The following is a 23,923-nucleotide window of genomic DNA, read 5'->3' on the forward strand; positions in this document are numbered from 1 at the left end:
TCTGTTATTTTCTTCGGAGGAGAGAGGTCCGTACCTTCATTTTCTGCTGAAGTGAAGAGCAGAGAGGGACGTTTTCTACTACTAATATATACATATATATATACATATATATGTATATTAAAAACGATCACTCTACATATTTAACATAAATTAAACTTAAATTAGCGTTCATATATAAATGTTAATCTTTAAATTGAAATGTATGTTTAAAAATGCAAAAATATACATTAAATAAACTTTGAATACAAAAAAAATTAGAGAAATGTTGCATGTCTTTATTTTATAAAAATATGTAATTAATAATATTTATTTAAAAAATCCAACTATTTTTGTGTTATGCCTAATCACCAACAATACAAATTAAATAATACAAACTATTTCTACTAGATACAAATCCAATTTAAGCAAAGAATTTCACATAAAAAAAATAAAAAAAATAATCACACTCCATTATAAACCATTTTTAGGAAAGTGTCGGGCACTAAAAAGGGATAACATTTACTATTCCCCACTCCAATCTTTTCTAAGTTGGGGAAAAGGTATTGTTCCCACTACAATCAATACCAATTTTAGGAAGGTATTGGACACTAGATGGGTGAAAATTAATATTCCCACTCCAATCTAAAACATTTAATGCATGCTGCTACAGACTAAACATTTTACATATACAATCATCACTCCATAGTCACACATTTTTGAATCTATAAAATAAATGAACATTTACATAAAAAAGACACTAACCATAACAACAAACCTATATATTCATATTTAAACATTAACATAAGAGAATATTTGTATCACTATTAATAAATATTATATTTTTTTACATATTTGCTACCATTCCTAAACTTTGAACCATAAAGTAAAAAATAAAATCATAATCCAACATTAATAAATCAGAAAATGTAAAACAAATTTTTACAATAAAAATTAAACAATATTTCTACAATGAGAATTGTTTACCTAAAAATATTTGAATTATTTTAATAAAAGTCTTTTTTACAATTCTAAATTTAATATATATATTTTTAAACTTTCTTCAAATAATTCACTTTATTGAATTACATTTTCATTAATATAGATATTTAATTATAAATTATTATTTATAAAAGTGACTACTATAACAAAAGAAAATACATGTTTTTCACAATTCTAATTTGCATATCATTAAAATGACTAACATGAAATACTGATTAAAATATCTACTTGCCAACAGTAGTGGCTGGCAGGGAATGAGGGTAGAGGGGTAGGAGAATGGCAGGGGGGCAAAATAAATTTAAAAATAACACTTACCACTTCCACCAGCGCGTCTCTTCTCTGCTTCTCGGCGAGTCCGGAACCAGGCAGCACCTAGGCTCCCCATAGCCAATCACAACGGTACAATGCAGCAATGTGATTGGCGCTCAGATGGGGGCTGGGGGCCTAGACATGCTTCCCACCAGGTTGTGTAATGCAGCCTGGTGGGAAACATGCAAAGTGCGCATGACTCTTTGGCCGGCCCGAGATGGCCGGCTAAGCAATCATACGCACTTGGAGTGTGCAAACCACTCCTCCCCCTGTGTCTTCAGCTCTGCCGCACCCTAACCCAGCCCCGAACCTGCGAAAAATAAAATGATAATAACTATGTTATTATCGTCTTATTTTTCCTGCTCAAAGAGCAGTGGTGCGACGCTCGGAGCCGCCCCTCCTTACCAATGCGAATGGCATGCTCTGACAGCATCCCAATGTATTTCATGCGGTCTATTCACTCTAAATAGTGGGTTACAATAGAAGGCTCCACATTGTGAGACTCTTTTGACACGTTAATCTAATATACAACCTATCCACTGAATAGGAAAATTAGGTCTATTTTTGCAGTCCTGATGAATTGCATTTGATTCCTTTGTGAGCAGGTCATGGCAAGAAACATGTAGACCTCCTATAAGAATCCAGGATTTATTGGTGTCCTCTTGGATTCAGTGCTTGTTTTTATTCTTGGCATGAGCTCTTATTAGTTCCCATTAAAGTGCTCCCTTTTTTTAACCGATAGCAAATTTTAAACCACTTATTTCTCCAATCTACAACCCTTTCTTCCCTCACTCCAATATAATGCAGGCATTACTCAGCTTCCCGAGTATTAAAAGAAGTCCAGCAAGGAGCAAAGCCCCATGATGAAGCATGCCACTTCGCTGGGTGAGGGCTTGTGTATCAGATATAGGATGTTTCTCTTGAGTGACCTGTAAATACGCAATTACACAAAATATACACAAAAGTGAGAAAGTTCAAACCCCTTTTTCACTTTGTAATAAAATCCACCTTTAGGGATTTTTCTTGACATACCTTTGTCTTTGGAACAGCACACTCTTTTGTTCTTGTTGATACCATATATGAACAGATAGGATTTCTGCCTTCGTTTGTTTGATATAAAATCATAAACAACCTTGGAATCTGTTCACTGTCTTGTTCTATGTTGTTGTATACATATTAATTCACTGTCTGAGCACTATGTTGTCTGCACTAATTTGGATACATCAAAGCGATTAGTTCAGCACTCAGCAAAGTATGATCAAAAACAGTTCACAATAGTAAGCACATAAAAAAGATTCCCGGATTCCAAATTTTTTTTTTGTTTCAATTGATTCTTTATTCAGTGTTCGTTAAAATTCAAAGGACCATAGCCAACGCGTTTCATCTTGAGAAGAGACTCATAAGAATCACAATATATTTTCACAGTGGATAGTCATTTCATCAGTCCAAAGTTCAAAAGAAGAATCGCATGTAATATTTGTTTCCATGGATACGGCGTGGTAGCCGGCGACGTGTGTGCCCATCTATTTCAAAGTCACACTGGTACCACTAGTACCCCACCAGTGGCATCCTTCAACAACGGATCCTCACCCACTGCACCTAGTGTGTGTGGGTGGACTCAACGTGGTTTGTAAGCGACGCTCTTACTTAAACCTAACTGCAAGTAAAAAAAAAACCTTCAGGATCCTAATTCTTGTTTATTAATAAGGTGCTTCAGCTGGGATAAAAACACTGTGATACTACTTATCTGTGGGTATGCTGATGTTGAGGTCCCCACAAATAATTACGGGGAGTGGCCAAGTGGCTAATTCATTATTTATATTAAGAAAAACTTCTGGGTCATCTAGCATGCTGCCATAGATCGAGCAGATGGTGAGAAGGTCCCCATTTTCACTGCAACATTCTGTAATTACCCATCTCCCATCTCCCTAGTTGATCTACTGAAGTGCGCCTAAATTGTATAGTACTGTTAGCTGTCAGGATCGCGAGCCCACATGTACGTGAACTTTGTATGGTTTCCCCCACCAGAGTATATCCAAGTGTTTTGAGTAAATGCTGCTGAGATCTCTTGATGTGAGTCTCTTGCATGCAAATTATGTCGGCCTTCAATAAGCGTAGACCATCTGCAGTATTCCGAGTCTTTTTGGGGTAATTTAGGTCACAGATATTAATCGTAGCAATACGGAGTTTACTTATCTAGGATGCAGGGAAAAAAAGCGAAAAGAAAAGAATAAAGGAGAATCGAGACATTTCAGACTGTGTTGCCAACCCTGCCTCGCCCTTCTCCTTCCCATCCTGGCCCTCCCTCCACCCGCCACCTATTGCTGAGGTTACCTGGTCCTGCCCGGGTCAGGATGATGTCATCTGAGCAATCATAGCCCTGTGCCTCCGCCAGGCTGACCGCCCATTCAGAACCCCCCCACAGTCCCCCCCACTGTCCCCCCACAGTGCCCCACAGTGCCCTGAATGTCCTCAGTGCAGCATGATAAGGAAAAAAGAGAAAAATATGTTCAGCCCCCCTAAGAGGGAAAAAATGGGATCTAACTTTGAGACATTGAAAAAATGAGCTCTACCATCAACTATCTACTGAGAGTTTTCTAAATTGCTACACAAAAATGCAGTGTGGAAGAGAGGAGAAGAGAAAACAGTTGAGTAGATAGTGACTTTGTAGTTGGATTCATGATAGACAAATTTTAAGTCTATTATCCATTAAGTCTTGTTGATATGATTCGCATTTTGGCCAGTGATTTCCTGTAAACACGCCTGGGCCTGAACTTCAGAGATGAAGCTCTGTATGGAGCCCTTGTAGACGACCTTTAGACGGGCTGGGTTCTGTAGGTAAACTTCAGCTCCAAGTTGCTGGAAGGGGGTGAAGAGTTGCTTAAGCATCCATCTACGCTCGACAGTGGCATGAGAAAAATCGTGTCTTGTGACTCTCACAGGTTTCAAGAAGATGGACAAGGTCTCTTGTTAAAATTAATAATTTCACTTTCTATAGAAATTTCTCTTTGGCTGATGCAGATCTAGTCAGTCCAAATTAATAATAGTATAGGTGAATATAGGTGGCCGGCTGTTTAAGGATGATAAATAAAGAAGAGCTAGTGATCTTTCAGAATCAATAGCATAGTCATAGCAAACTAAGGGTACCAGGAAAAGCTCATTACTGGGGCCATCGGGTGAATGATGTCACAATAGATCTAAAAAACAAACCAAACCTCATTAAACAAAGTAACATTCTAGAATGCTTATTGTTGGTGATTGCCAACAATGCAGACCTGCACAAAAAGAACTGTTAATTTTATTTGCACTAGATGGATTCTTTAAGAGGGAAGGAATAGTTACTTTATTTTTTTTAAAGCTATGGGCAAGCTTACAAAGAAATGGAGAGTAAAGCTGGTACTCACCAGTTTCCTTGAGTTGGTAGAAATAATTTGGAGTGATGAAATGAACAAGAATGTTACTGTAATAAAATTCTGTTTACCCCTTATTTTCTCTGTTTTAATCATCAGGCATTAGTGACATGAGAAATCGGACCACAAGCTTGAGTTTCATACTTCTGGGATTTACCTTCAATAGAGATATTCAAGATGCGCTATTCGCTTGCTTCCTGCTCGTCTATATCACTGCGCTGCTGGGAAACATCATGGTCATAGCACTCATCACAGTCACTACAAAGCTACACACACCCATGTACTTCTTCATCCTGGTCCTGTCCTGTCTTGATATTGTCTCTGTTACAGTGACTGTCCCCAGGATGCTGAAAGACCTTTTGGTACAGAAGAAACACATTGCATTTTTTGAATGCCTTATCCAGGTCTTTGTCATTCTCTTGCTTCCGTTCACAGATGTCTTAATCCTCACTGCTATGTGTTATGATCGCTATGTCGCCATCTGCCAACCTTTAAATTACACCCTACTCATGAACAGAAGGTTTTGTATCCAAGTTGTTTCCTTTTCGTGGATAGGCGGTGTTGTGTTTTCTTTTGTAAACACCTTTCTTCTATCTCAATTATCGTTTTGTGGAGCAAACATTATTGACAATCTACTATGTGAATTTCCAGCATTGCTGAAACTGTCATGCACCAATACTCTGCCCAATGAAATTGTGCTCTTCACATTGGCTGGGGGTGTGACTTTGGTGACCTTTGTGATTATTTGCTTGTCCTATGTGCACATTATCAGGATCATCCTGAAGATCCCTTCTTCAGAGGGAAAGAAGAAGGTCTTTTCCACCTGCTCAGCACATCTGATGGTGGTCTTCCTGTTTTTTGGGACAGGTGCTTTTACCCATCTGAAACCTTCGAGTGCATCAATGAGGCAAGATAAACTTGCTTCGCTATTCTACACAGTTTTTGCCCCAATGCTAAATCCGATCATCTACAGTCTAAGGAATGAAGAAGTCAAAGAGGCCTTCAAGAAGGCAATACATAGAAATAAAAGATACACATAGTGCTCACTTGTCTGGATGTGATAGTGGCTAGCTATAACGCACTTCCACTTAATCAAGATTGCATATTCCATTTTTAGAATTCAAACCTTATCCTACTTTTGTTAACACTAAAATCGGTGCCTTTTTGGCACAAAGGTGATCAATCCTAGTTCGAAAAATACGATTGACAGCTTGGACTATCCTTTGAGGAGAACAGTTATGACTACTCGGATGGTTAATTTACGCAGCACTTCTTTTACTGGTCTAATTTTCTGTCGTGATATATTGTGGTTTCTGTCCAAAGTACTCAGATTTACAAGTAGGTTTATATGTGGGGTATAATGTAAATGCAGATTTTCCAATCTAGTAGTGATGAAAAGTCTTAATTTTATTAAAGACATAGAGGTGAATATCTTGCTGTCTTTTTCAGTGTTCAATCAAAGAGCAGTCATGTAAAATTCAAAAACTCCACTTCTCAACAGCCTCAGGGAAATGGACAGCCAATGACAAATAATTGAGAAATCTCCCAATTAAAGTGTGTAGGGCCCTGCAATACTCTTGATTGTGAGCAGTATGTCCTTTTCTCTTGTATCTGTGAGTCAATTAGGAGTGATGAAACAGGAAGAATGAATAAAAGAATCAAAGAAGCTGCTAGAAAGTCATGAATCTCCTGGGAAGTATCCACAAAGCATTGTTAAATTTCTTAAAGTGGCTGCAGGAACTAAAATGAATAGACATTTTTAGGGCCGACAAAATTATTAAAATCCTTGTAGAGAAATAATACTCGGCTCAGTGTCTTTAATAAAAACAAGACTTTCTGACCCATCAAGTTAGGAAAACTGTTTTTTGAGGCAAGGTGAGAGGCTCTCATTATGGTTTTTTAAAGCATGTTTGCAAAAATCAAAGAAGCACTAGAAACTATTTTATATCAAAACGGTTGCAAATAAGTGTCATAGTCCTGTCCTCTGATCTGAGAATTTCCTCAAGGCTTACCCATGCTCATAACGCTCGTTGCCTTGCCACTGACCTGTGCACTCTGGAACTGCCCTGATCCCTGCTTGATTTCCCCCGAGTGGCGTGGACGCTCTGCTGCATTCAGGGAGGACGCTGGAGAGGCTCTGAAGACCGGGACTGCGAGGACCAGGGTGCCTGCCTGCTGGCTAGTTGATTTTGCACACCTGACTCCTCTTCCCTGCCCCGCCTCCTGCCACTATATAACTTCTCGCGGCCCCCGCTCGTTGCCACTGACCTGTGCACTCTGGAACTGCCCTGATCCCTGCTTGATTTCCCCCGAGTGGCGTGGACGCTCTGCTGCATTCAGGGAGGACGCTGGAGAGGCTCTGAAGACCGGGACTGCGAGGACCAGGGTGCCTGCCTGCTGGCTAGTTGATTTTGCACACCTGACTCCTCTTCCCTGCCCCGCCTCCTGCCACTATATAACTTCTCGCGGCCCCCGCTGCGCGGGAGCCGCTCGTTGCCACTGACCTGTGCACTCTGGAACTGCCCTGATCCCTGCTTGATTTCCCCCGAGTGGCGTGGACGCTCTGCTGCATTCAGGGAGGACGCTGGAGAGGCTCTGAAGACCGGGACTGCGAGGACCAGGGTGCCTGCCTGCTGGCTAGTTGATTTTGCACACCTGACTCCTCTTCCCTGCCCCGCCTCCTGCCACTATATAACTTCTCGCGGCCCCCGCTGCGCGGGAGCCGCTCGTTGCCACTGACCTGTGCACTCTGGAACTGCCCTGATCCCTGTTTGATTTCCCCCGAGTGGCGTGGACGCTCTGCTGCATTCGGGGAGGACCCTGGAGAGGCTCTGAAGACCGGGACTGCGAGGACCAGGGTGCCTGCCTGCTGGCTAGTTGATTTTGCACACCTGACTCCTCTTCCCTGCCCCGCCTCCTGCCACTATATAACTTCTCGCGGCCCCCGCTGCGCGGGAGCCGCTCGTTGCCACTGACCTGTGCACTCTGGAACTGCCCTGATCCCTGCTTGATTTCCCCCGAGTGGCATGGACGCTCTGCTGCATTCAGGGAGGACGCTGGAGAGGCTCTGAAGACCGGGACTGCGAGGACCAGGGTGCCTGCCTGCTGGCTAGTTGATTTTGCACACCTGACTCCTCTTCCCTGCCCCGCCTCCTGCCACTATATAACTTCTCGCGGCCCCCGCTGCGCGGGAGCCGCTCGTTGCCACTGACCTGTGCACTCTGGAACTGCCCTGATCCCTGCTTGATTTCCCCCGAGTGGCGTGGACGCTCTGCTGCATTCAGGGAGGACGCTGGAGAGGCTCTGAAGACCGGGACTGCGAGGACCAGGGTGCCTGCCTGCTGGCTAGTTGATTTTGCACACCTGACTCCTCTTCCCTGCCCCGCCTCCTGCCACTATATAACTTCTCGCGGCCTCCGCTGCGCGGGAGCCGCTTGTTGCCACTGACCTGTGCACTCTGGAACTGCCCTGATCCCTGCTTGATTTCCCCCGAGTGGCGTGGACGCTCTGCTGCATTCAGGGAGGACGCTGGAGAGGCTCTGAAGACCGGGACTGCGAGGACCAGGGTGCCTGCCTGCTGGCTAGTTGATTTTGCACACCTGACTCCTCTTCCCTGCCCCGCCTCTCTCCTTGCTCTCACGACAGCATAAGACTCCCGCTCGGACGCGCCAGCGGGACGCGCCCAGGGCGAAGACCGGGCAAAGAGCGGGCCGTTTGAGGCCGTTCGAGGTCTGCGAGGTCTGGTCGGGGCTACCCTCTTTCGTTTTTTATTCCAACAGTTCTGTGTTGAGCCTAATTGCCATACTATTTATTATTTGATTCCCACAGTTAAGTCAGGGGGTTGTCGTTGTTGTGGTTGGTAAGCTATGTCTACCAGGTTAACACGGAGTAAGGCCGCAAACGGCGGCCCTCCAATCAATGGTCCTATGGACGATTTTATTACTCGTACCAACACAGCTATAGACCATGAAATTTCCAAACTCCAGACTCGTGTTTCCCTGGAATTGGCATCTGCCAGGAGACTGTCCCAGGTAATTGATTTGACAAAAAAATCCTCCCTGGGCCATATAGCCACTGCGGTCACCCCGGTGCGTTCAGTAATCCCCCATTGTGTAGTTACACAAGTTGATGTTCATCATTCCCCGACTTTTCCTCCACTACCCCCCACTTTAGAGCCATTGATTCAGGATAGCGTAGTGAATCCCCCCACTATTCCTCCTAGGCATGACGCTAGTTCTAATAATTCCATCTCTATAATGTTTCCATCTAGGCGCACTATTAGTAAAGATCACCATTCTAAAAGAAAATGCACCTCTCGGTCTGCTTACTGTCGTAAGAAGGCCAAAATTGCGAATGCACAACACCTAAATTCGACTAGTGTTCCGGTTTTAAATCCTATTGGAGGGTGTGTGTCCAGGGAACAACCACATTGTGAGGGAGTCAAAGAGGGGTTAGTTTCTGCTCTCTCGACTGACCCTACGGCCACTGAGGCAGAGGTTGAGGGCTCACATGCAGGGAGCGTGGATAGGAATGATGGGGAATTTATAGGTTTAGTTTGGGAAACCCTTAAGAAACTTCTTTCCCCTCTCGATCTCAGACTCTCACGTATTGAGAACAATTTGCTCGAGATGGAAAAGAGCATTATTGCTCTGGCCACTCTCGGCCTGAGAAGTCTTGAAAATCAGGGCTCTCCTGTTGTCGAGCCACCACCCCATGTTTTAATTCCTCAAGTCCCGCAAGCCTCCCCTCTAGTACCAGCTACCACACGATCGGTTTCTAAATTGGGGTCTGTGGGTGTGGATCATAGTACCACCACCTCCATACTCAAGGCTCCTAAGTATTTCATCCCTCAGCCACCAGTTAAACCTAATGCAGGTGTTCCGCATAGTCCCCCTCCTAGTGAAGTGGTGCTACATCCAACTAAGAGCCCACCTATTAAGAATAATTTTAGAGGGGGTTATATTGATCTCCCTCCAGAGGCCAATGACTATGTGGTTGTGTTGACGGGTGTCCCCCAGTTAGGAAACGGCCAACATGAGAACCACTGGTCTTTGAAGAATAAGACAATTCATTGGCTTAATGCGAACAGACCAATTCCTATCGGACAGAGAAGCAAAATTCTGATGGTACGCAGAACCCCCTGGGTAGGTCCCTCAAGGAAATCTAGTCCCGGGGACTGTATAGTGGTGACCTTTGAGGACCCACATACGGCACATTATATCTGCTCCTGCCCCATTGGTGAAGGATCTCTTGTTACACCTAGGCCATTGTCCTTTTTCTACCCACCGCGCCCTAGATATACAAGCGAAGAAGACTGGTCCTTAGTTCACCACCATAACTGGAGGAGCCATCCCAAAAAATTCCAAGATTCCTTCACAATCTGGAATGGCTTCCCCACTTCGAATCGGTTTGCGGGGCTTGAGGAGGTAGATTGACTCGCACGCCATCCTGTTCCCCAAGTTCCCTTACCACAGGTTCTGGGGCACAATGAATCTTTTCTTATGCCGATTGAACCTCCGGTTGTTAGCCTTCCAAGTCTAGAGGGTACGTTTACTCCTTCACCGATAGAGGCGGGTTTGAACACGTTATGTACTTTTGATTCCCTAGTAGCAACGGATCAACTGGACCCATCTTGTATGATTCCCCTGCCTCCAATTCAGAACGTTCCACCAATTAGGAAGTTGACTGATGTAGAAATGGCTCCCCATCACCACCAGCTTGACCCACTGCCTAAGCTAAATAGATCTGTTGTGGGGAGGGCAGGACCTGTGTCCAATTTGGTTACATTAGATAACCCTCCAAGGCAGATTACCGCAGACGACCCCTTGCTGAAGATTATAAGCTGGAATGTGGCAGGTCTCGCTCGTAATTTTGAAATTCCTGAATGGAATGCTTTTTTAGCCTCCTATAACATCTGTCTTTTGCAGGAAACGTGGTGCCTCGAACCTAGGCATAGAGTGGGCTTTACGACCTACTTTGTTCCAGCTTCCCATCAATACGGATGTAAAGGTCGCCCGTCAGGTGGCCTTCTTATATGGGTTAATATAGCTTTAGGTTTAAGCGTAAGCCAAAAGTCTACGCACTCTCCCGATCTCCAGTGGATAACCATTCTATGCCCAGGGGGTAGGAAGCTGGAAGTTTTTAACCTTTATTTAAGAGGGGCCAGGGGCGGGTTATCCACTCTATCCTCTATAGGATTAAGCAGCGATCTAGCCGCCTGCAGTATTGATTCTTATGTTCTTCTTGCAGGCGACTTTAATTGCTGCTTTGAGCCATTGGCTAGGGAGGATATCCTGAACAGTTGGGATGAGGACACAAGGAGAGGTATTCCCACCCTGACCATAGATCCGATTCCTAAATGGTCTCAGAGTGCAGTAGACATCAATGCACTCTGTATGGAACATGACCTAAGACCAACTAATGGTCGATCTAAATCGGATCCCTTGGGTGCGCACACCTACAACAGGATGGGTCACACTTCCAGAATAGATTATGTTGTGTTGAATTACAATTTGTGGTCACTTCACTATGATATGGAGGTTATTGCGTCTTGTGATAGTGACCACAATCCTCTCTCCCTAACATTGATTTCGCCCTGGCAGGTTGGGAATTCAGTTAAGATCCCCTATAAGTGGAAAACCTCCCATGAGCTTCTTCCCTCGTGCTGTGGCAGGCGTTTAAAGTGGGCTAAAGTAGTAGCGGATGAGGAAAGGTTGGCACAGGCAGGGACCACTATGGTAGCGGTGGGGCCGCGCCTTGATGCCCTGGGTGTCACCAGTCAAACTGTTTTACCAATATTCACAGAAACCATTGCGGTGTTAAGTGATTTGTTTATTATACCCCAAGCCAGCGTGAAGGTTTCCGCGAAAGGTGCTCCTAGGGCAAGAAATAAGTGGTACTCTTCTAAATGTCGGGCTGCCAAGGGGGAACTCATTTCCGCAGTGAAAAGTAAGGTTCCAGGCAATATTAGATTGGCGAGGAAATTCTATAAAAAAGTTGTGGCGGAGGCGAGGGAGGCCCACGATTACAGTTTTTGGTGGGACCTAGTGGAGGCAAGCGCCAGGAAGGACTCCAAGGGGTTTTGGGATCTGCTGAGAGCTAGGGACAAACCTCTTGATTCCCAGTTTACTTGTAACATTCCGGGTGATCTCTGGTTTGCCCACTTCTCCAAACTGTACTCTGTCCATAGTGGGGAATCCCACCTAAACACGGGCCCTCTCGTCAGCTTACCAGCCGAGATTCCCATCATTGCCTGCCCCTTCAGCACTGAGGAAGTTGCAAGGGCAATCAGTTGTATTGTATCTAATAAGGCTGCTGGAACGGATGGTATTCCGGGCGACTTGCTGAAAAAATATCCATTACCGTGGAGTAGATTAATTGCCACACTTTTGAATGAGGCTGTGTTGGGAGGTTCTCTCCCTGACTCATGGAGGGGCGCTGAGGTCGTCCCTATTTTTAAAAAAGGTTGTCGGGACGACCCAGCCAATTATCGCCCTATTAGCCTGCTTGACTCATCTCAAAAGGTTGCGGGCAAAGTAATACTAGGCAGGATCCTGCAATGGGTTGAAGAAAATCAGGTTCTGTCAGATTTCCAGGCAGGTTTTAGATCAGGGATGGGCACCACCGAACAGACGTTTCGCCTTTTAATGATATACTGGAAAGTGGTCGTGCTGGGCGGGGGCAGCTTGTATTTAGTCTTCATAGACTTGCGAACTGCCTTCGACCTGGTCCCTCGAGTCCAATTGTGGAATGTCTTAGGTAGGTTGGGTTTACCTCCCTATTTGTTGGCCTTGCTCATAAAGTTCCATGATAGCAACTTTGCCCAGATTAGATGGGGTACCCAGGGGGAGAAGACATCTCGTATTTCCGTAGATAGGGGCGTCCGCCAGGGATGTGTGCTTGCCCCCACTCTGTTCTCTCTTTATGTTAACGGAGTGGTGGACCATCTGCTCCAACAGCCATCAGATGCACCATCCTTGGCTGGTAGGAAAGTTCCTACGCTCCTTTTTGCGGATGATACCCTCCTAATTTCAAAGTCACCAGTAGGTATCCAAAAGTTGCTTTCTAGCTTTAAGGCCTTTTGTGATACCAAGGGCCTGTCTATAAACATAAGCAAGACCAAATTCCTTGTTCTTAACCCTCCCAGGAAAGCGGTTGTTCCTCCTACCCTGGACTCTGTCTCTCTTGATAGAGTCAACGAATTCGACTACCTAGGTATTCGACTGTGTGTTAATATGAGTTGGAAGGCGCACCACCAAAAGGTGTTTTTGACCCACAAGAGGGTCGCAGGGGCCCTGCTCAAGGAACAACGTGCCTCCGCTTTAAAACCTATTGGGGCACCACTTGATATCTACAGGGCAAGGGTGGTGAGTGCAGTATTGTATGGTGCGGAACTGTGGGGTACACAAAGAGTTGACATCTTGACACACCTTGAAAATAATTTCCATAAAGATCTTATGAAGTTACCCCACAGCACCCCCACAATTCCTCTCTTGCTAGATGCAGGCACACGCCCAATTTCCGAGCAAGCTAGGCTACGTCCCCTTTTATTATGGGCCAGGATATGGAACGTCCCTGAATTGAGTAGCTATGCAGATGCCCTCAGCGAAATTTTATCCTTATCTGGCTGGTATAAGGTAATCTGGCTCAGGGAGGTTAAGCGACTTCTTTATGAGCTGGGCTTAGGAGAGGCTTGGGTCAACAGAACAGCACCCTCAAAACAAATGCTTAAGAAGATTTATTGGCTCTGGGTGGATAATGAGAGGTTGCGTAACCCTAATCATTGCAAATCTGTCGCCCAGTTCCTGCTAGTTAAGGAGATCCCTTTTAGAGAACCTTACCTGGACTCAATCCTTAACCCGGGTGACAGAGCACTATACTTTAAATTCAGGGTGGGTGTTCTTCCTCTAGGATTTTTCACGTCTACTTGGAAACCTCCATTCCAAACCATTCCTTATTGCCCCTTTTGTGACTCAAGGGTGGAGTCTATAGCTCATTTGTTGTTTGAGTGCCATGCTTACTCTGCACCCAGGTCGAGATGGTTGAAGCCTCTATGTAGGAGACTAGGCACAGGATCACATTTGGAAGCTTTACGCATATTGCGTTCAGATGCCTGTCCCTTTTTTGCCTGTTGTATGGCTAAATTTTTGGGTTGGGCTTGGAGGATAAGAACTGCAAGGAAACAGTTGTTACAGTAATGTGTTCTTTTTATAACTTTTTAATATTAGACAGTATATGGAATTTAATAAGCTTTTACCTTGTAATAGTAATGTATTATTTGTTATTTATTGTGCGATATGTGTTGTATTGTTGTGCTTTTATGACAAAACTGTCGAAATAAAGCTATTTCACTCACTCACTCATAACGCTCTGAAAGCAATAGCACCCCCTAGTTGATTGGGCATCAAAACACTCAGTAACAATACAAGACAGACTCAAACATTCGTATTCTTGTACCAAAGCTTGATAGGGCATGAGGTTTTCTGAAGAAAGTTCATAATTGAGTATAATATGAGGTGATCAGCCTTTTGGTTATCAATGCATAAGCTTTTAAACATTGCACGATACACAAGTCTGGTTGATCTGGAAAGTAAGGATATTCCACAGTCATCAGATTTTGTTTTACTCCTAAGGAAGATGATGAAATGAAGTGAGGTAGGAGAACATTGTCTTGTAAAATTATATAAATCTCAAAGAGCAGAAATGATTTTAAAGGATACAAAACACAAAAGCACTGCGTTTTACAGGTAACTTGAGAGATAGGACTTCATTGCCAGGCCAGTAAAGGAATTACTTCAAGAGTAAAGATGATAATACTTTGGAGGAGGGTGGTTTAGAAAACTGAACTACAGGGTTTTTTCTGTGTAGTGTTATTTTGACCCAAACATATTTTCATAAATTTCCAACTTCCTTAATAACTTTTTATTTAATCTCCTTCTTTTGGTAGTGTATCAGTTTCCATTTACATATCCATTTCTAATCACACACACACACACACATGTACATATACCGGTAAACTAGCTACATCACGCTTTCTTACCTTTTTCTCTCCGTTATTATTTCCCTTTGGCAATCACCACTGGTTAGTTATAGTTAGGACCATGTTTCCATAGGAAAAGCAATTTTTGATTTGTAATAACTTTGGCCCCATTTGATGAATCTTCATCTAACGTTCGATAGCAAACATTCATTCGTGGTGCTCCTTCAGGTGGGGGCTGACAAAAAAGGGAGGTCCTCTTTTCATTTTTCCATTGGAAAATTAGACACAGCTACAGCCAAAACGGCTCAATGGAATTACACCAAATTTGGCAGAAAGCTAGATCTTGGCTCAGAAAGCATGCTTTTTGTAATTTGGTTTCAATTCATTCAAAATATATGTATTTATCGTGCTAGGAGGATCAGTGGAGCTGACAGATCACTAGTTAAGATCAGATTTGTTGCCACCACTTCAAGAAAGATCTGGCGGCACCCATTTTAGGACTCGGGGAGACATTCCACTGTCCTAGATAAAAGTTTTCAAAAAACAAAAACAGGGAAGGTGTACCCTGCCCCAGTAAGCCTGGTCAGCGAAGGGGTTGTTTCCCCAGATACCCCATGGGGACAGAAACATCATTTTATTTAAACTCTGGCCCACGGGTCCAAGGAAGGTCTGTAGTTCTGATAAAAAAATGTAACAAATGGAGGTCTCCCGCCTTTCATTAACCCCCACGCCCGGGTGAGCCGGGGCAACACATATTTTTGGGAAGGGGCACCTGGCCTTCTTTCCTGAGCCTCTAAGAGGCCCTGGATGCCATCCTTCGGGGCCAAATCTATGATAAATGGAGAGGGAATACAGCTCCATCCCTGAGCCTTCGAGAGGTTCGGGGACCCAATCCCCCTGGCTGCATTTAAAAATAAAGGGGAGAGAGAGGCTTGAAGCCCCACTCCTTTAGCCGCAGTAGGGCCCTGGGGATCCATTATCCAGTTATTTTTTTATAGGCGAGGGCATGTCTCTCCCGCACCCCCACCCCAAGCTGTTGATCCCGCCCAGAAAATCCATCCCCAGGGCATGATATTGTTGCAGTGTGTCAGGAAAAAAATACTGCTCTGGGGCAGGGGCGGGGGAGAGGGGATGGGAGCAAAGTAATAGAGGCAGCTCCCACCAGCAACTGGTATGATGCTGGTTGGGGAGCTGGCAGGGGCTGCGGGGTCTTGGGGCTCCGCCTGCAGCCCCCAACAAGGAAGACATTGTGAATGTCCAGAGTTGGCACAGGGGTAGTCACAAAAATGTATATAAAACAAACAAAGCCTGGCTCTCACCACAGACGTAGCTGGGGAGCTTGTAGGGGCCACAGGACTCCCTTTGCATCCCCTAACAATTTTTAATGTGGTGTGGGTGCCCCAGGTGCACACCATGGCACCCACTTTAATACAATTAAATAAAAAAATGCCCACATATATACCTGCTCCTGCTGGCACTGGTGCTAGAGAAGGAGCACTCCATAATGCCCTGTGAGGGCCTTTTACTTATTTTATTAGTAGTATGGTGGTGCTTCTAGAAGTGTCAGGAGAACCACCAACCATTTTTTAAATGCTATAGGGGGGCTGCAGAGAGTGCAGCAGACCCCCCAGCAACATAAAAAAATTAGTAAGTCTCCTGGGTTACTGAATCCATGAACCCAGGAGACCATACCATATATTAAAGCTTTTCAAGGTGGAGCTTTATGCTCTTCAGTTGGAGTGCAGGGACTCCTTGGGGTGGCTTGTATGATTGCACTTTGTGGCCTAAAACTATTAAAGCCAATAAGCCCACTTTTTATACTTTGGTGTTCTGACACTTTGACAGAGTCACTAGGTCTGTCTCACTTAAAATTATATCCTTTATATTGTTACATTGCATAGTCAGCTGTGCATGCATGCAGGGGTTGGTCGCTGCTGCATTGCCAGGCCCTGTACTCAGCCTAATCTACACTACACATGGCAATGGATATCTTACTTTATGTTAAAAAAAATATAAATCCACTGTAAAAGCCAAAGATTAAAGTGATGTAATAGTTAGGAATAGTAACTGTAGCTTATTTAAATGTAAAAAAAAACATTAGAAATTCTCTGGAAAAAATGGACGTTATAGTTAGGTGAAAATGTCAGTTAAAACATACCATTTTAAATGAACAAAAACACTGACATTTACCATATATAGTTATCTTAAGTAACTATTAGGCATGCCCTAAGGTAACTATAGCTTGGTCCTCGCCCTGAACTGTTAATTAACTCACATATTACATCACTCATGACATGTTACATGACACCTTTGATGACATCAATGCAATATCTGAAATTACTTAATTGAAAGCATCACTGTGCATTGTGTGGGCGTGAGCTATAGTTACTTTAGTGCATGGGTTATAGTTACCACAGGATAACTATAACTGGTGAATTTCATTGGTTTTGTTAATTTAAATTGGTATGTTGTAAATGACATTTTCACTTAACATCAGTTTATCCTTTGTTTTTTCAGTGAATTTCTAAGTTTAAAAAAAAATGAAAGTAAGATATAATTACAATTCCTAACTATAATGTCACTGTTCAGTGAATATATATGTATATAAAGCACAATGGGCCTTATTACAATATAGGGTGGACACACGTCCGCCCAATACCATTTGTGGATTGGGAACCACCAGACTTTAAGTCGGTGGTTCCGACCGCAATATTTGGATGCGATCGCCCATAGGGCGGTCGGAAACATTGATTTTTCAAGGGAAGATTGTTCTGCGGGCAGAAAAGACCTGCAGCACAAGCACTCATTGAAAAATGAATGCTATCATGCACCATAGGTGCCCCGTGTGCCCCAGAGCAGAGGACCAGGAGGGAAGGTTACCCTACTAGGGTCCCCCAATGTCACTTTTCGACAGCCTTTCCACATCTGAGCTGTCGGAAAGCATCTGATGGTCCCTCCGCCTGTTGCCTCCGACGTATGCATTGTAATGTGTCGGTCGCACAGCAGCAGCAGATGGCAGCCGGGCCGCAACAGACAAGCCTTCGGTTGCATTCTGACTTCCATCTTTCCAGTGTGTGTTGTGATATGTGAGTCTGAGTTTTGATAAGTAGAAAACTTTGGAGCATATTCTCAAGGAGGTATTGCCGAGTTATCAGCCAAAGTCGCGATAAATTTATCGCCCCATTCACAAGCTGGTGCTAAGGGCTGATATCACCAGTTTTCCCGCGATAGCATCCTCAAAAAACATCAACACCAATGACCCCGGCAACTATCGTTAATGAGATGCAGAGTAGGCGTTCCCGAGCATATCACCTGAAGTCGCAGAATCACAACACCTAACATACAGGTGTGGCCAGAAAAATGGAGATCATACATTCATATCATATAATCCAAATAAAACGTTTATTACAGATTAAAAAAAACATTCTTGAAGAGGCACGGTGGGTCTTCTTCTGGCATTCTGTAAGTCACAGCTTGCAAGACAGAAATACAGATAAGAAGGTGTGTCATGTGCCCATCAAAGTACAGAGAGAGCGAATGAGATAGAGAGAGAGGGGAGAGAGAAAGAGAGGGAGAGAGAGAAAGAGAGGGAGAGGGAGAGAGAGAGAGAAAGAGAGGGAGAGAGAGAAAGAGGGAGATAGAAAGAGAGGGAGAGAGAAAGAGAGGGAGAGAGTGCCAACACTGCAGACCCAGGTCTCACTGCTCACCTGCAGCCACCTGTGTGTCTCCAACCACGTGCCGGTACACAGTGCAGCCCCCCAGGTCCCTCATCTGAAACAGTTGCCAGAGACATGAATGGCTGAGTCCATACAGTAGCACACGCCATCATCGCTTGCCCCCCACTGCGTACACAGGCTGCCGCAACCCAGCCCTTCCTGCAGCCCAGCCGAGATTGCCCACCCCTGCGCAACCAGGCCTCCCTGCTCACCTTCTGCCACCGGCGTGTCTCCAAGAGGGCCCACCATGTGCCGGTGGGAGCCCCAAGCCTGGGGCCCGCGACCATGGCACCCTCCATATCATGCAGCCCCGCACAGCGGCCCACTAGGTCACACACTTGATTCTGGGTCTTGATTTCGCTATGGCAGAGAACATATCAGTGCACCCGGCCTCATCGCAGGCTGCACACCCGCTCAGCCCTAGAGGTGCCACTAACTCTGTGCACCATGAGGCGATGCCACGTGGCGGTAGGCCTACACTGCCCGCTGGCTTAGGGCTACACTGCGGTCCAGCAGGGCTCACAATAATGCCACCATTCTGGACTGCCTGGATGGTGCATCATCGCAGGCTTCACACCCGCTCAGCACTTAAGGTGCCCCTATCTCAGTGCACCGAAAGACACCGTCCCGTGGCGGTGTGCCTGTGCCTGCCGCAGTGTACCAGTGCCACCAAGTCTGTGCACAACAAGCCATGGACCCTTTATAATTGAGTCCCGTGGTGCGGACGCTATCATCCCACCCCCGGCACTGGGCAATGTGCTGTGCCCGGGCCCTAGGCCCTCAGGCAGAAATGATAACTACACGGAGACACCTACTTGCAGAGTGGAAATGGTGTCCAGCACGAGCGCCAGGCCCTTTTTATTGGCAGGGTCACATGTCCTGTGACGGCTGTGCTGGATGGGTGTGGGTGTAAACCAGCTGTGAGGGAGTGGCTGTGGCATGCTGACAAATAGACCTGTTAGCAGCAGTTCCCTACAGGGTAGACCTGGGACATGTAGTGTTGTCGTGCCCCCCTGTGAGCGTAAGCAGAGTGGGCTGGCTTGGCATTTGCCAGTCCAGCATAAGGGTTTGAACAATGACCCCCGGGCTCTGGGCGTGGTTCCGTTCTAGGCTGGACAAGGAAGTAACTAGTGTGTGTGTCTCCATTCCAGTGTTTCGGCGCCACCCGGTACGCATTCGGCAATGTGTCACCCTGTGACCCAAGTCCCACAACATGAGCAACATGGCCATAAGGGGAAATCATTGACCCTACATGCATCCATACCTCCACACTTGCAAGATCATAGACATGACACATCGGTGTGAAAATGATTGTTTAATGCACATTCAGAGGAGTGTTGCAGCTGGAGCAGTACAGGGTCATGCAAACCCCACTTTACATTGATAGCCCTTGGAGGGCCAGCCAGTACATCAGTAGAGGAGGAGTTCAGTCTGCAGTCTGATAGCTGTGTCATTGGTGACCAAACAGAATATGGCAGTCCATGTCGAGGTCCAAGGTGAGTGTCGCAGAGTGCATCAGGGGACAGTGGACGGTGATGATGCAGAGGGCAGAGCCAAGCATATGGCAGAGATGAATGCTACCGCTTCCTTCTGACTATGAGAGCAGATTCATCCGCATCTTCGTCCTCTGCTGTTACATGTGCCTCACATGTGGGTGGTGGTGTTCTGTCTCCAGCACTGTGTGGCAGTGACACCTCAGGGGCCAGAGGTGGAATGTCCGCCGCACTGTGTGGCACTGACACATCAAGGGTGGGGGATGTGGATGGAGTGGTAGCAGCAGCATGCATCAGTGCCAGGCCTTGTTGCAGCAATGCCATGAGAAGGGTATTTATGGCATTGAGAGACCCAGTTACTCGCTGGTGTGCAGCCGTGGCAGCCGCTCTTTCCGCACGCGTCCGCTCCATGTTCTCCATGAGCCTCCGCATGAGTCCCAACTCCCAGGCGAGCTTGCTGGAGCCACTCTGACTAGCCAGTCGTTCTTGTTGCTGAGTCAGGAATCTAGCGATGCCAGCCATGGTTTGTTGGAGGGCATGGAGCGGACTGTGGGTGTCCGTTAGGGACCGTGACTGGTCCCTCACGGGACTTAGAAACCCAGGTATGGTGTCTAGTTTGTCTGCCATGCGGTCGAACCCCACCTGTACCTGTTCAGCCAGCTTCTCCTGGCACCCCAACACACAGCGTTGGAAGGCCATGTGTTCGTCGTGGGGGTTCTGGGAGGCAGCCGTGGTGTTGGGTGCTGCTCGCTGTGTGTTCTGTGCAGGGGCGGGTTCTCCACATAGCAGCTGGGCTGCCCTGCTCCTGGAAGTGGGCTGTGGAGGCTCTCCATGAGCTGTTGGAGGGCGTCGGAGTCCAAGGTGTGATGGTCCTCTTCATCATCAGAGAAGGGAGTTTGGGATTGCTCTGCAGGAGGTGTTGCATTTCCCTCTGCAATGTGAAGGGGAAATGCAGTTTAACATTGTATTCACATGTATATTGACACATTGTATATGTTTACATTCAGACTGTGTGACTGTGTACATTGTGACTGTTTGGGAGGAGCTGCCTATTTGATGTGGGACAGTGGACATTTCGACAACATCACGGATGTGTGTTTGTACTTGTACATTGTCAACTCACATTTCCCTGCGATGCCATATGTGATTGGCCAGTTTCTGCTCACAAGCCGCACCAGTTGTGTCCTCGTTCTGTTGTGGACTTGTTGCGGATTGTGCCACATCGTTGTCAATGTTGATGTGCTCTGCATGTGATGTGTGTGTGCCGAATTTTGGGGGAGTCGCCCCTGCAGCTCTGATTTGGCTGCCCCTTATCCCTTACATGCGGTGTGCCTCTGACTTCTGTGCTTATACAGTGCTGAGATGTTGCATACTTGGGTGCATTGGTCTCTTGGTGGGAGTTGGGGGTCTGGGGCATGGTTTTTCCACAGAAGTGCTATGCTTACTTTGTGCCATTGTGCCCATCTCCCCCCGTCCCCCTAGTCCCTGGTCGTTACTCACCCTGTTGCTGTTGTGTCCGGTCATGTTGAGCGGTGTCCGGTCCCCCAACTCCTTCCACCGTCTCCCCACTGATGACTGTGGACACCATTTCCTCCGTCACGTCCAGCTCCTCCTGTGGCGCTGGGCTGCCTGCCCCAGTCTGCATTGCTGACTTCTGTTTTTTTGCGAGTTTCTACTTGATTTTGCGCTTGACATCATTCCAGCACCCCTCGACCTCTTCCATTGTCCTCTTCAGCACTCCGACTGCATTCACCTTGTGCACGATGGTCTGCCATATTCCATTTTTAGTTGCCTGTGACACAGTTGAGGTGACGAACAATAGTTGAGGATGTTCTATCACCTCCCTTATCAGGATCCTGTTTTCCTGCTGACTGAACCGCTTCTTCCTACTCTTCTTCTCCTTGCCCTTCCCTGACCCCGAGGTCCCAGGCTGGTCCTCCGGGGGGCTTGTGGGGTCCTGGTTGTCCTCTGCACTTGCTCCGGCTGACTCCATTGTGCTTCGCTGTTGTTTGGCTTTTGTATGTGTTTTTTTCCCAACTTTAATAGTGCATTTCTCTGCATGTTGCGTAGGGATTGCAGGCCTGTGGCTGGTTTTCACAGGTTTTTTTATCGCGATTTGCATCATCGCCGCTTTTTTCGCATTGGTGTTTCGCATTTTTGCTTCATCGCATTGCTTTTAACGCGTTCATTTGACGCGTTGTGGTGGGTCTATCGCATGGTGCCGCAGTGTCGAGAATACCATGTTAACACTGTTATTTTCCTGCGATAGACTGCGATGTGAAGAGTTGCGTTAAGCTACTTTTGCGGTAGTTATCACACTTTCTTGAGAATATCCCCCTTTTTGTTTTGCTAACTTTGGTGCTGTTTGACCAGTGTTCACAAAACTTTCCCAAAAAAAGTTCATTCACATCAACGTCCACCTGGAAAGTTTCAGGGTGATCCTTCAAGTGGGGCTGAGATACAAAGAGGCTTCCCAAGATACGTTTGTCCCCATCCAACTACAGTAGGAAAAAAATAGACAGCTATACAGAAAAAATTACTGAAGAGAATTGCACCAGAAAAGCAAGATATTTATCCAGAAAGCTTGCTTTTTATGACTTGGCATAAATCTGTTCAGCCGTTTTGGAGAAATTAAGATTTTAAAAAATAGCAATATCTAGTGCAGTGGGATTCGGGGGCTGAGATGAGGAGAACAAAAAAAGTATTCTGATATGGTGGGCCCATGGGACACCTGTGTAACTGAGCAATGTGACTGACAGCTGCAACATGAAAAAAAAAATTGTGGATGCCAATACAGGACTTGGGGACAGAAAAATAAAATCAAAAACAATATAAGGAAGTTGGTTAGGCATACCCTGCCCCCCAGCCCTTCCCTAGGCACAAAATGTAAAGAAAACATTTTTCAAGGGCTTCATGGTCCCACAGAAGGCAGCACAGCCCCCCATGTGTGGGCCAACGAGGCTCCCATGGGAACAAAAAAACCCAGAAAATATGTTTGTGAGGTGGGATCTGCGGCAATTTGGTAGCTTGTGGGGGTGTTGGCCAGTCATGGTCTTGCAGAGTGGGAGGGTGGCCGCAGACGTATTGTAATAAGATATTACTTATATTTTTTTTAAACATAGAAAGTCAATGTTAAACTGAAGGTTAAAATGGAATTAGAAGTAAATAGGGTAGTAAGATTTTAACCTTCGCTAGAAAAGAAAACCCATAGAAATTTGTTTTTTTCCAGTGAATTTCAAAATGTTTTAATGTAAATATATATATATTCATATACACACACATATACACAAGTAGACATATATATACATATATACGTAATTTTAAATTATATGTAACAGTTTCCCTTCCATTTTCAATTTTATATATTTCTCCTAAGATGTTGATTTACCATTTCAAAATTATTCTAATATGTTTTGAATTAAAAATGTTCTTTAGTTAAAGTTAATAAATTGTGCCATTAAAAATGTGTTGCCAAATTATAAATACTTATGTTTAGTTTAAATTTCGTCTTTTGTGCCATCTAATAAAATGATTAATTTCGAACATGAATAAATTTCAACTACGATATTTGAGGGGAACAATGCTATTGTAAAAGATGTTTTTGAAAAGAATGCTCTGGAGAACAAGGTTATCACATGGTACAGTTATGCACAATGATAACTGCAAATCTATCCTAAGCCTCTAGAACTTTAACTCTTTTGAAAGACTCAAATAGGAATTTTCCCGATTCAATATAAAACAGAGATCTTGTAAAAGCTGAATAATTATTTAAGCATTATCTAAGAGTGACTCATTGATCGTGAGCCATAAACTACTAATCCTCCAATAGACTATCATCCTGATTCCCTAAGACCTCAATGTTGCTTCCATTGGTTCTTTTTTTTTTTCTTCCTCATTTTGCCATATTTCTTTCCGGGTTAAACTCTACACCCTTTAGGTCTTACAGAGGGGAACCAGACCGTTGACCTTAAGAGGAATAGGAAAAGTGTTGGCCCGCAAGCATACTACTGTTTCCACTTCCATCTCCTTAACAACTGA

At 45.2% G+C, this 23,923-nt stretch overlaps 1 protein-coding gene across 1 annotated transcript in view; it reads left to right on the forward strand.

The window, feature by feature from the left end:
* Positions 1 to 6,008, forward strand: part of LOC146856178 (olfactory receptor 1G1-like) — a 28,856-nt gene extending 22,848 nt beyond the window's left edge. Inside the window, exon 2 of the mRNA XM_085650707.1 lies at positions 4,797 to 6,008. Within this exon, the coding sequence (XP_085506833.1) occupies positions 4,808 to 5,737 (930 nt within the window). The 5' untranslated portion in view covers positions 4,797 to 4,807 and the 3' untranslated portion in view covers positions 5,738 to 6,008. The remainder of the gene's footprint in view (positions 1 to 4,796) is intronic.
* Positions 6,009 to 23,923: the final 17,915 nt, after the last annotated feature.

This window comes from Triturus cristatus, chromosome 4_1 (assembly GCF_964204655.1).
Source record: "Triturus cristatus chromosome 4_1, aTriCri1.1, whole genome shotgun sequence".
In the NCBI taxonomy this organism is placed as follows: Eukaryota; Metazoa; Chordata; class Amphibia; order Caudata; family Salamandridae; genus Triturus; species Triturus cristatus.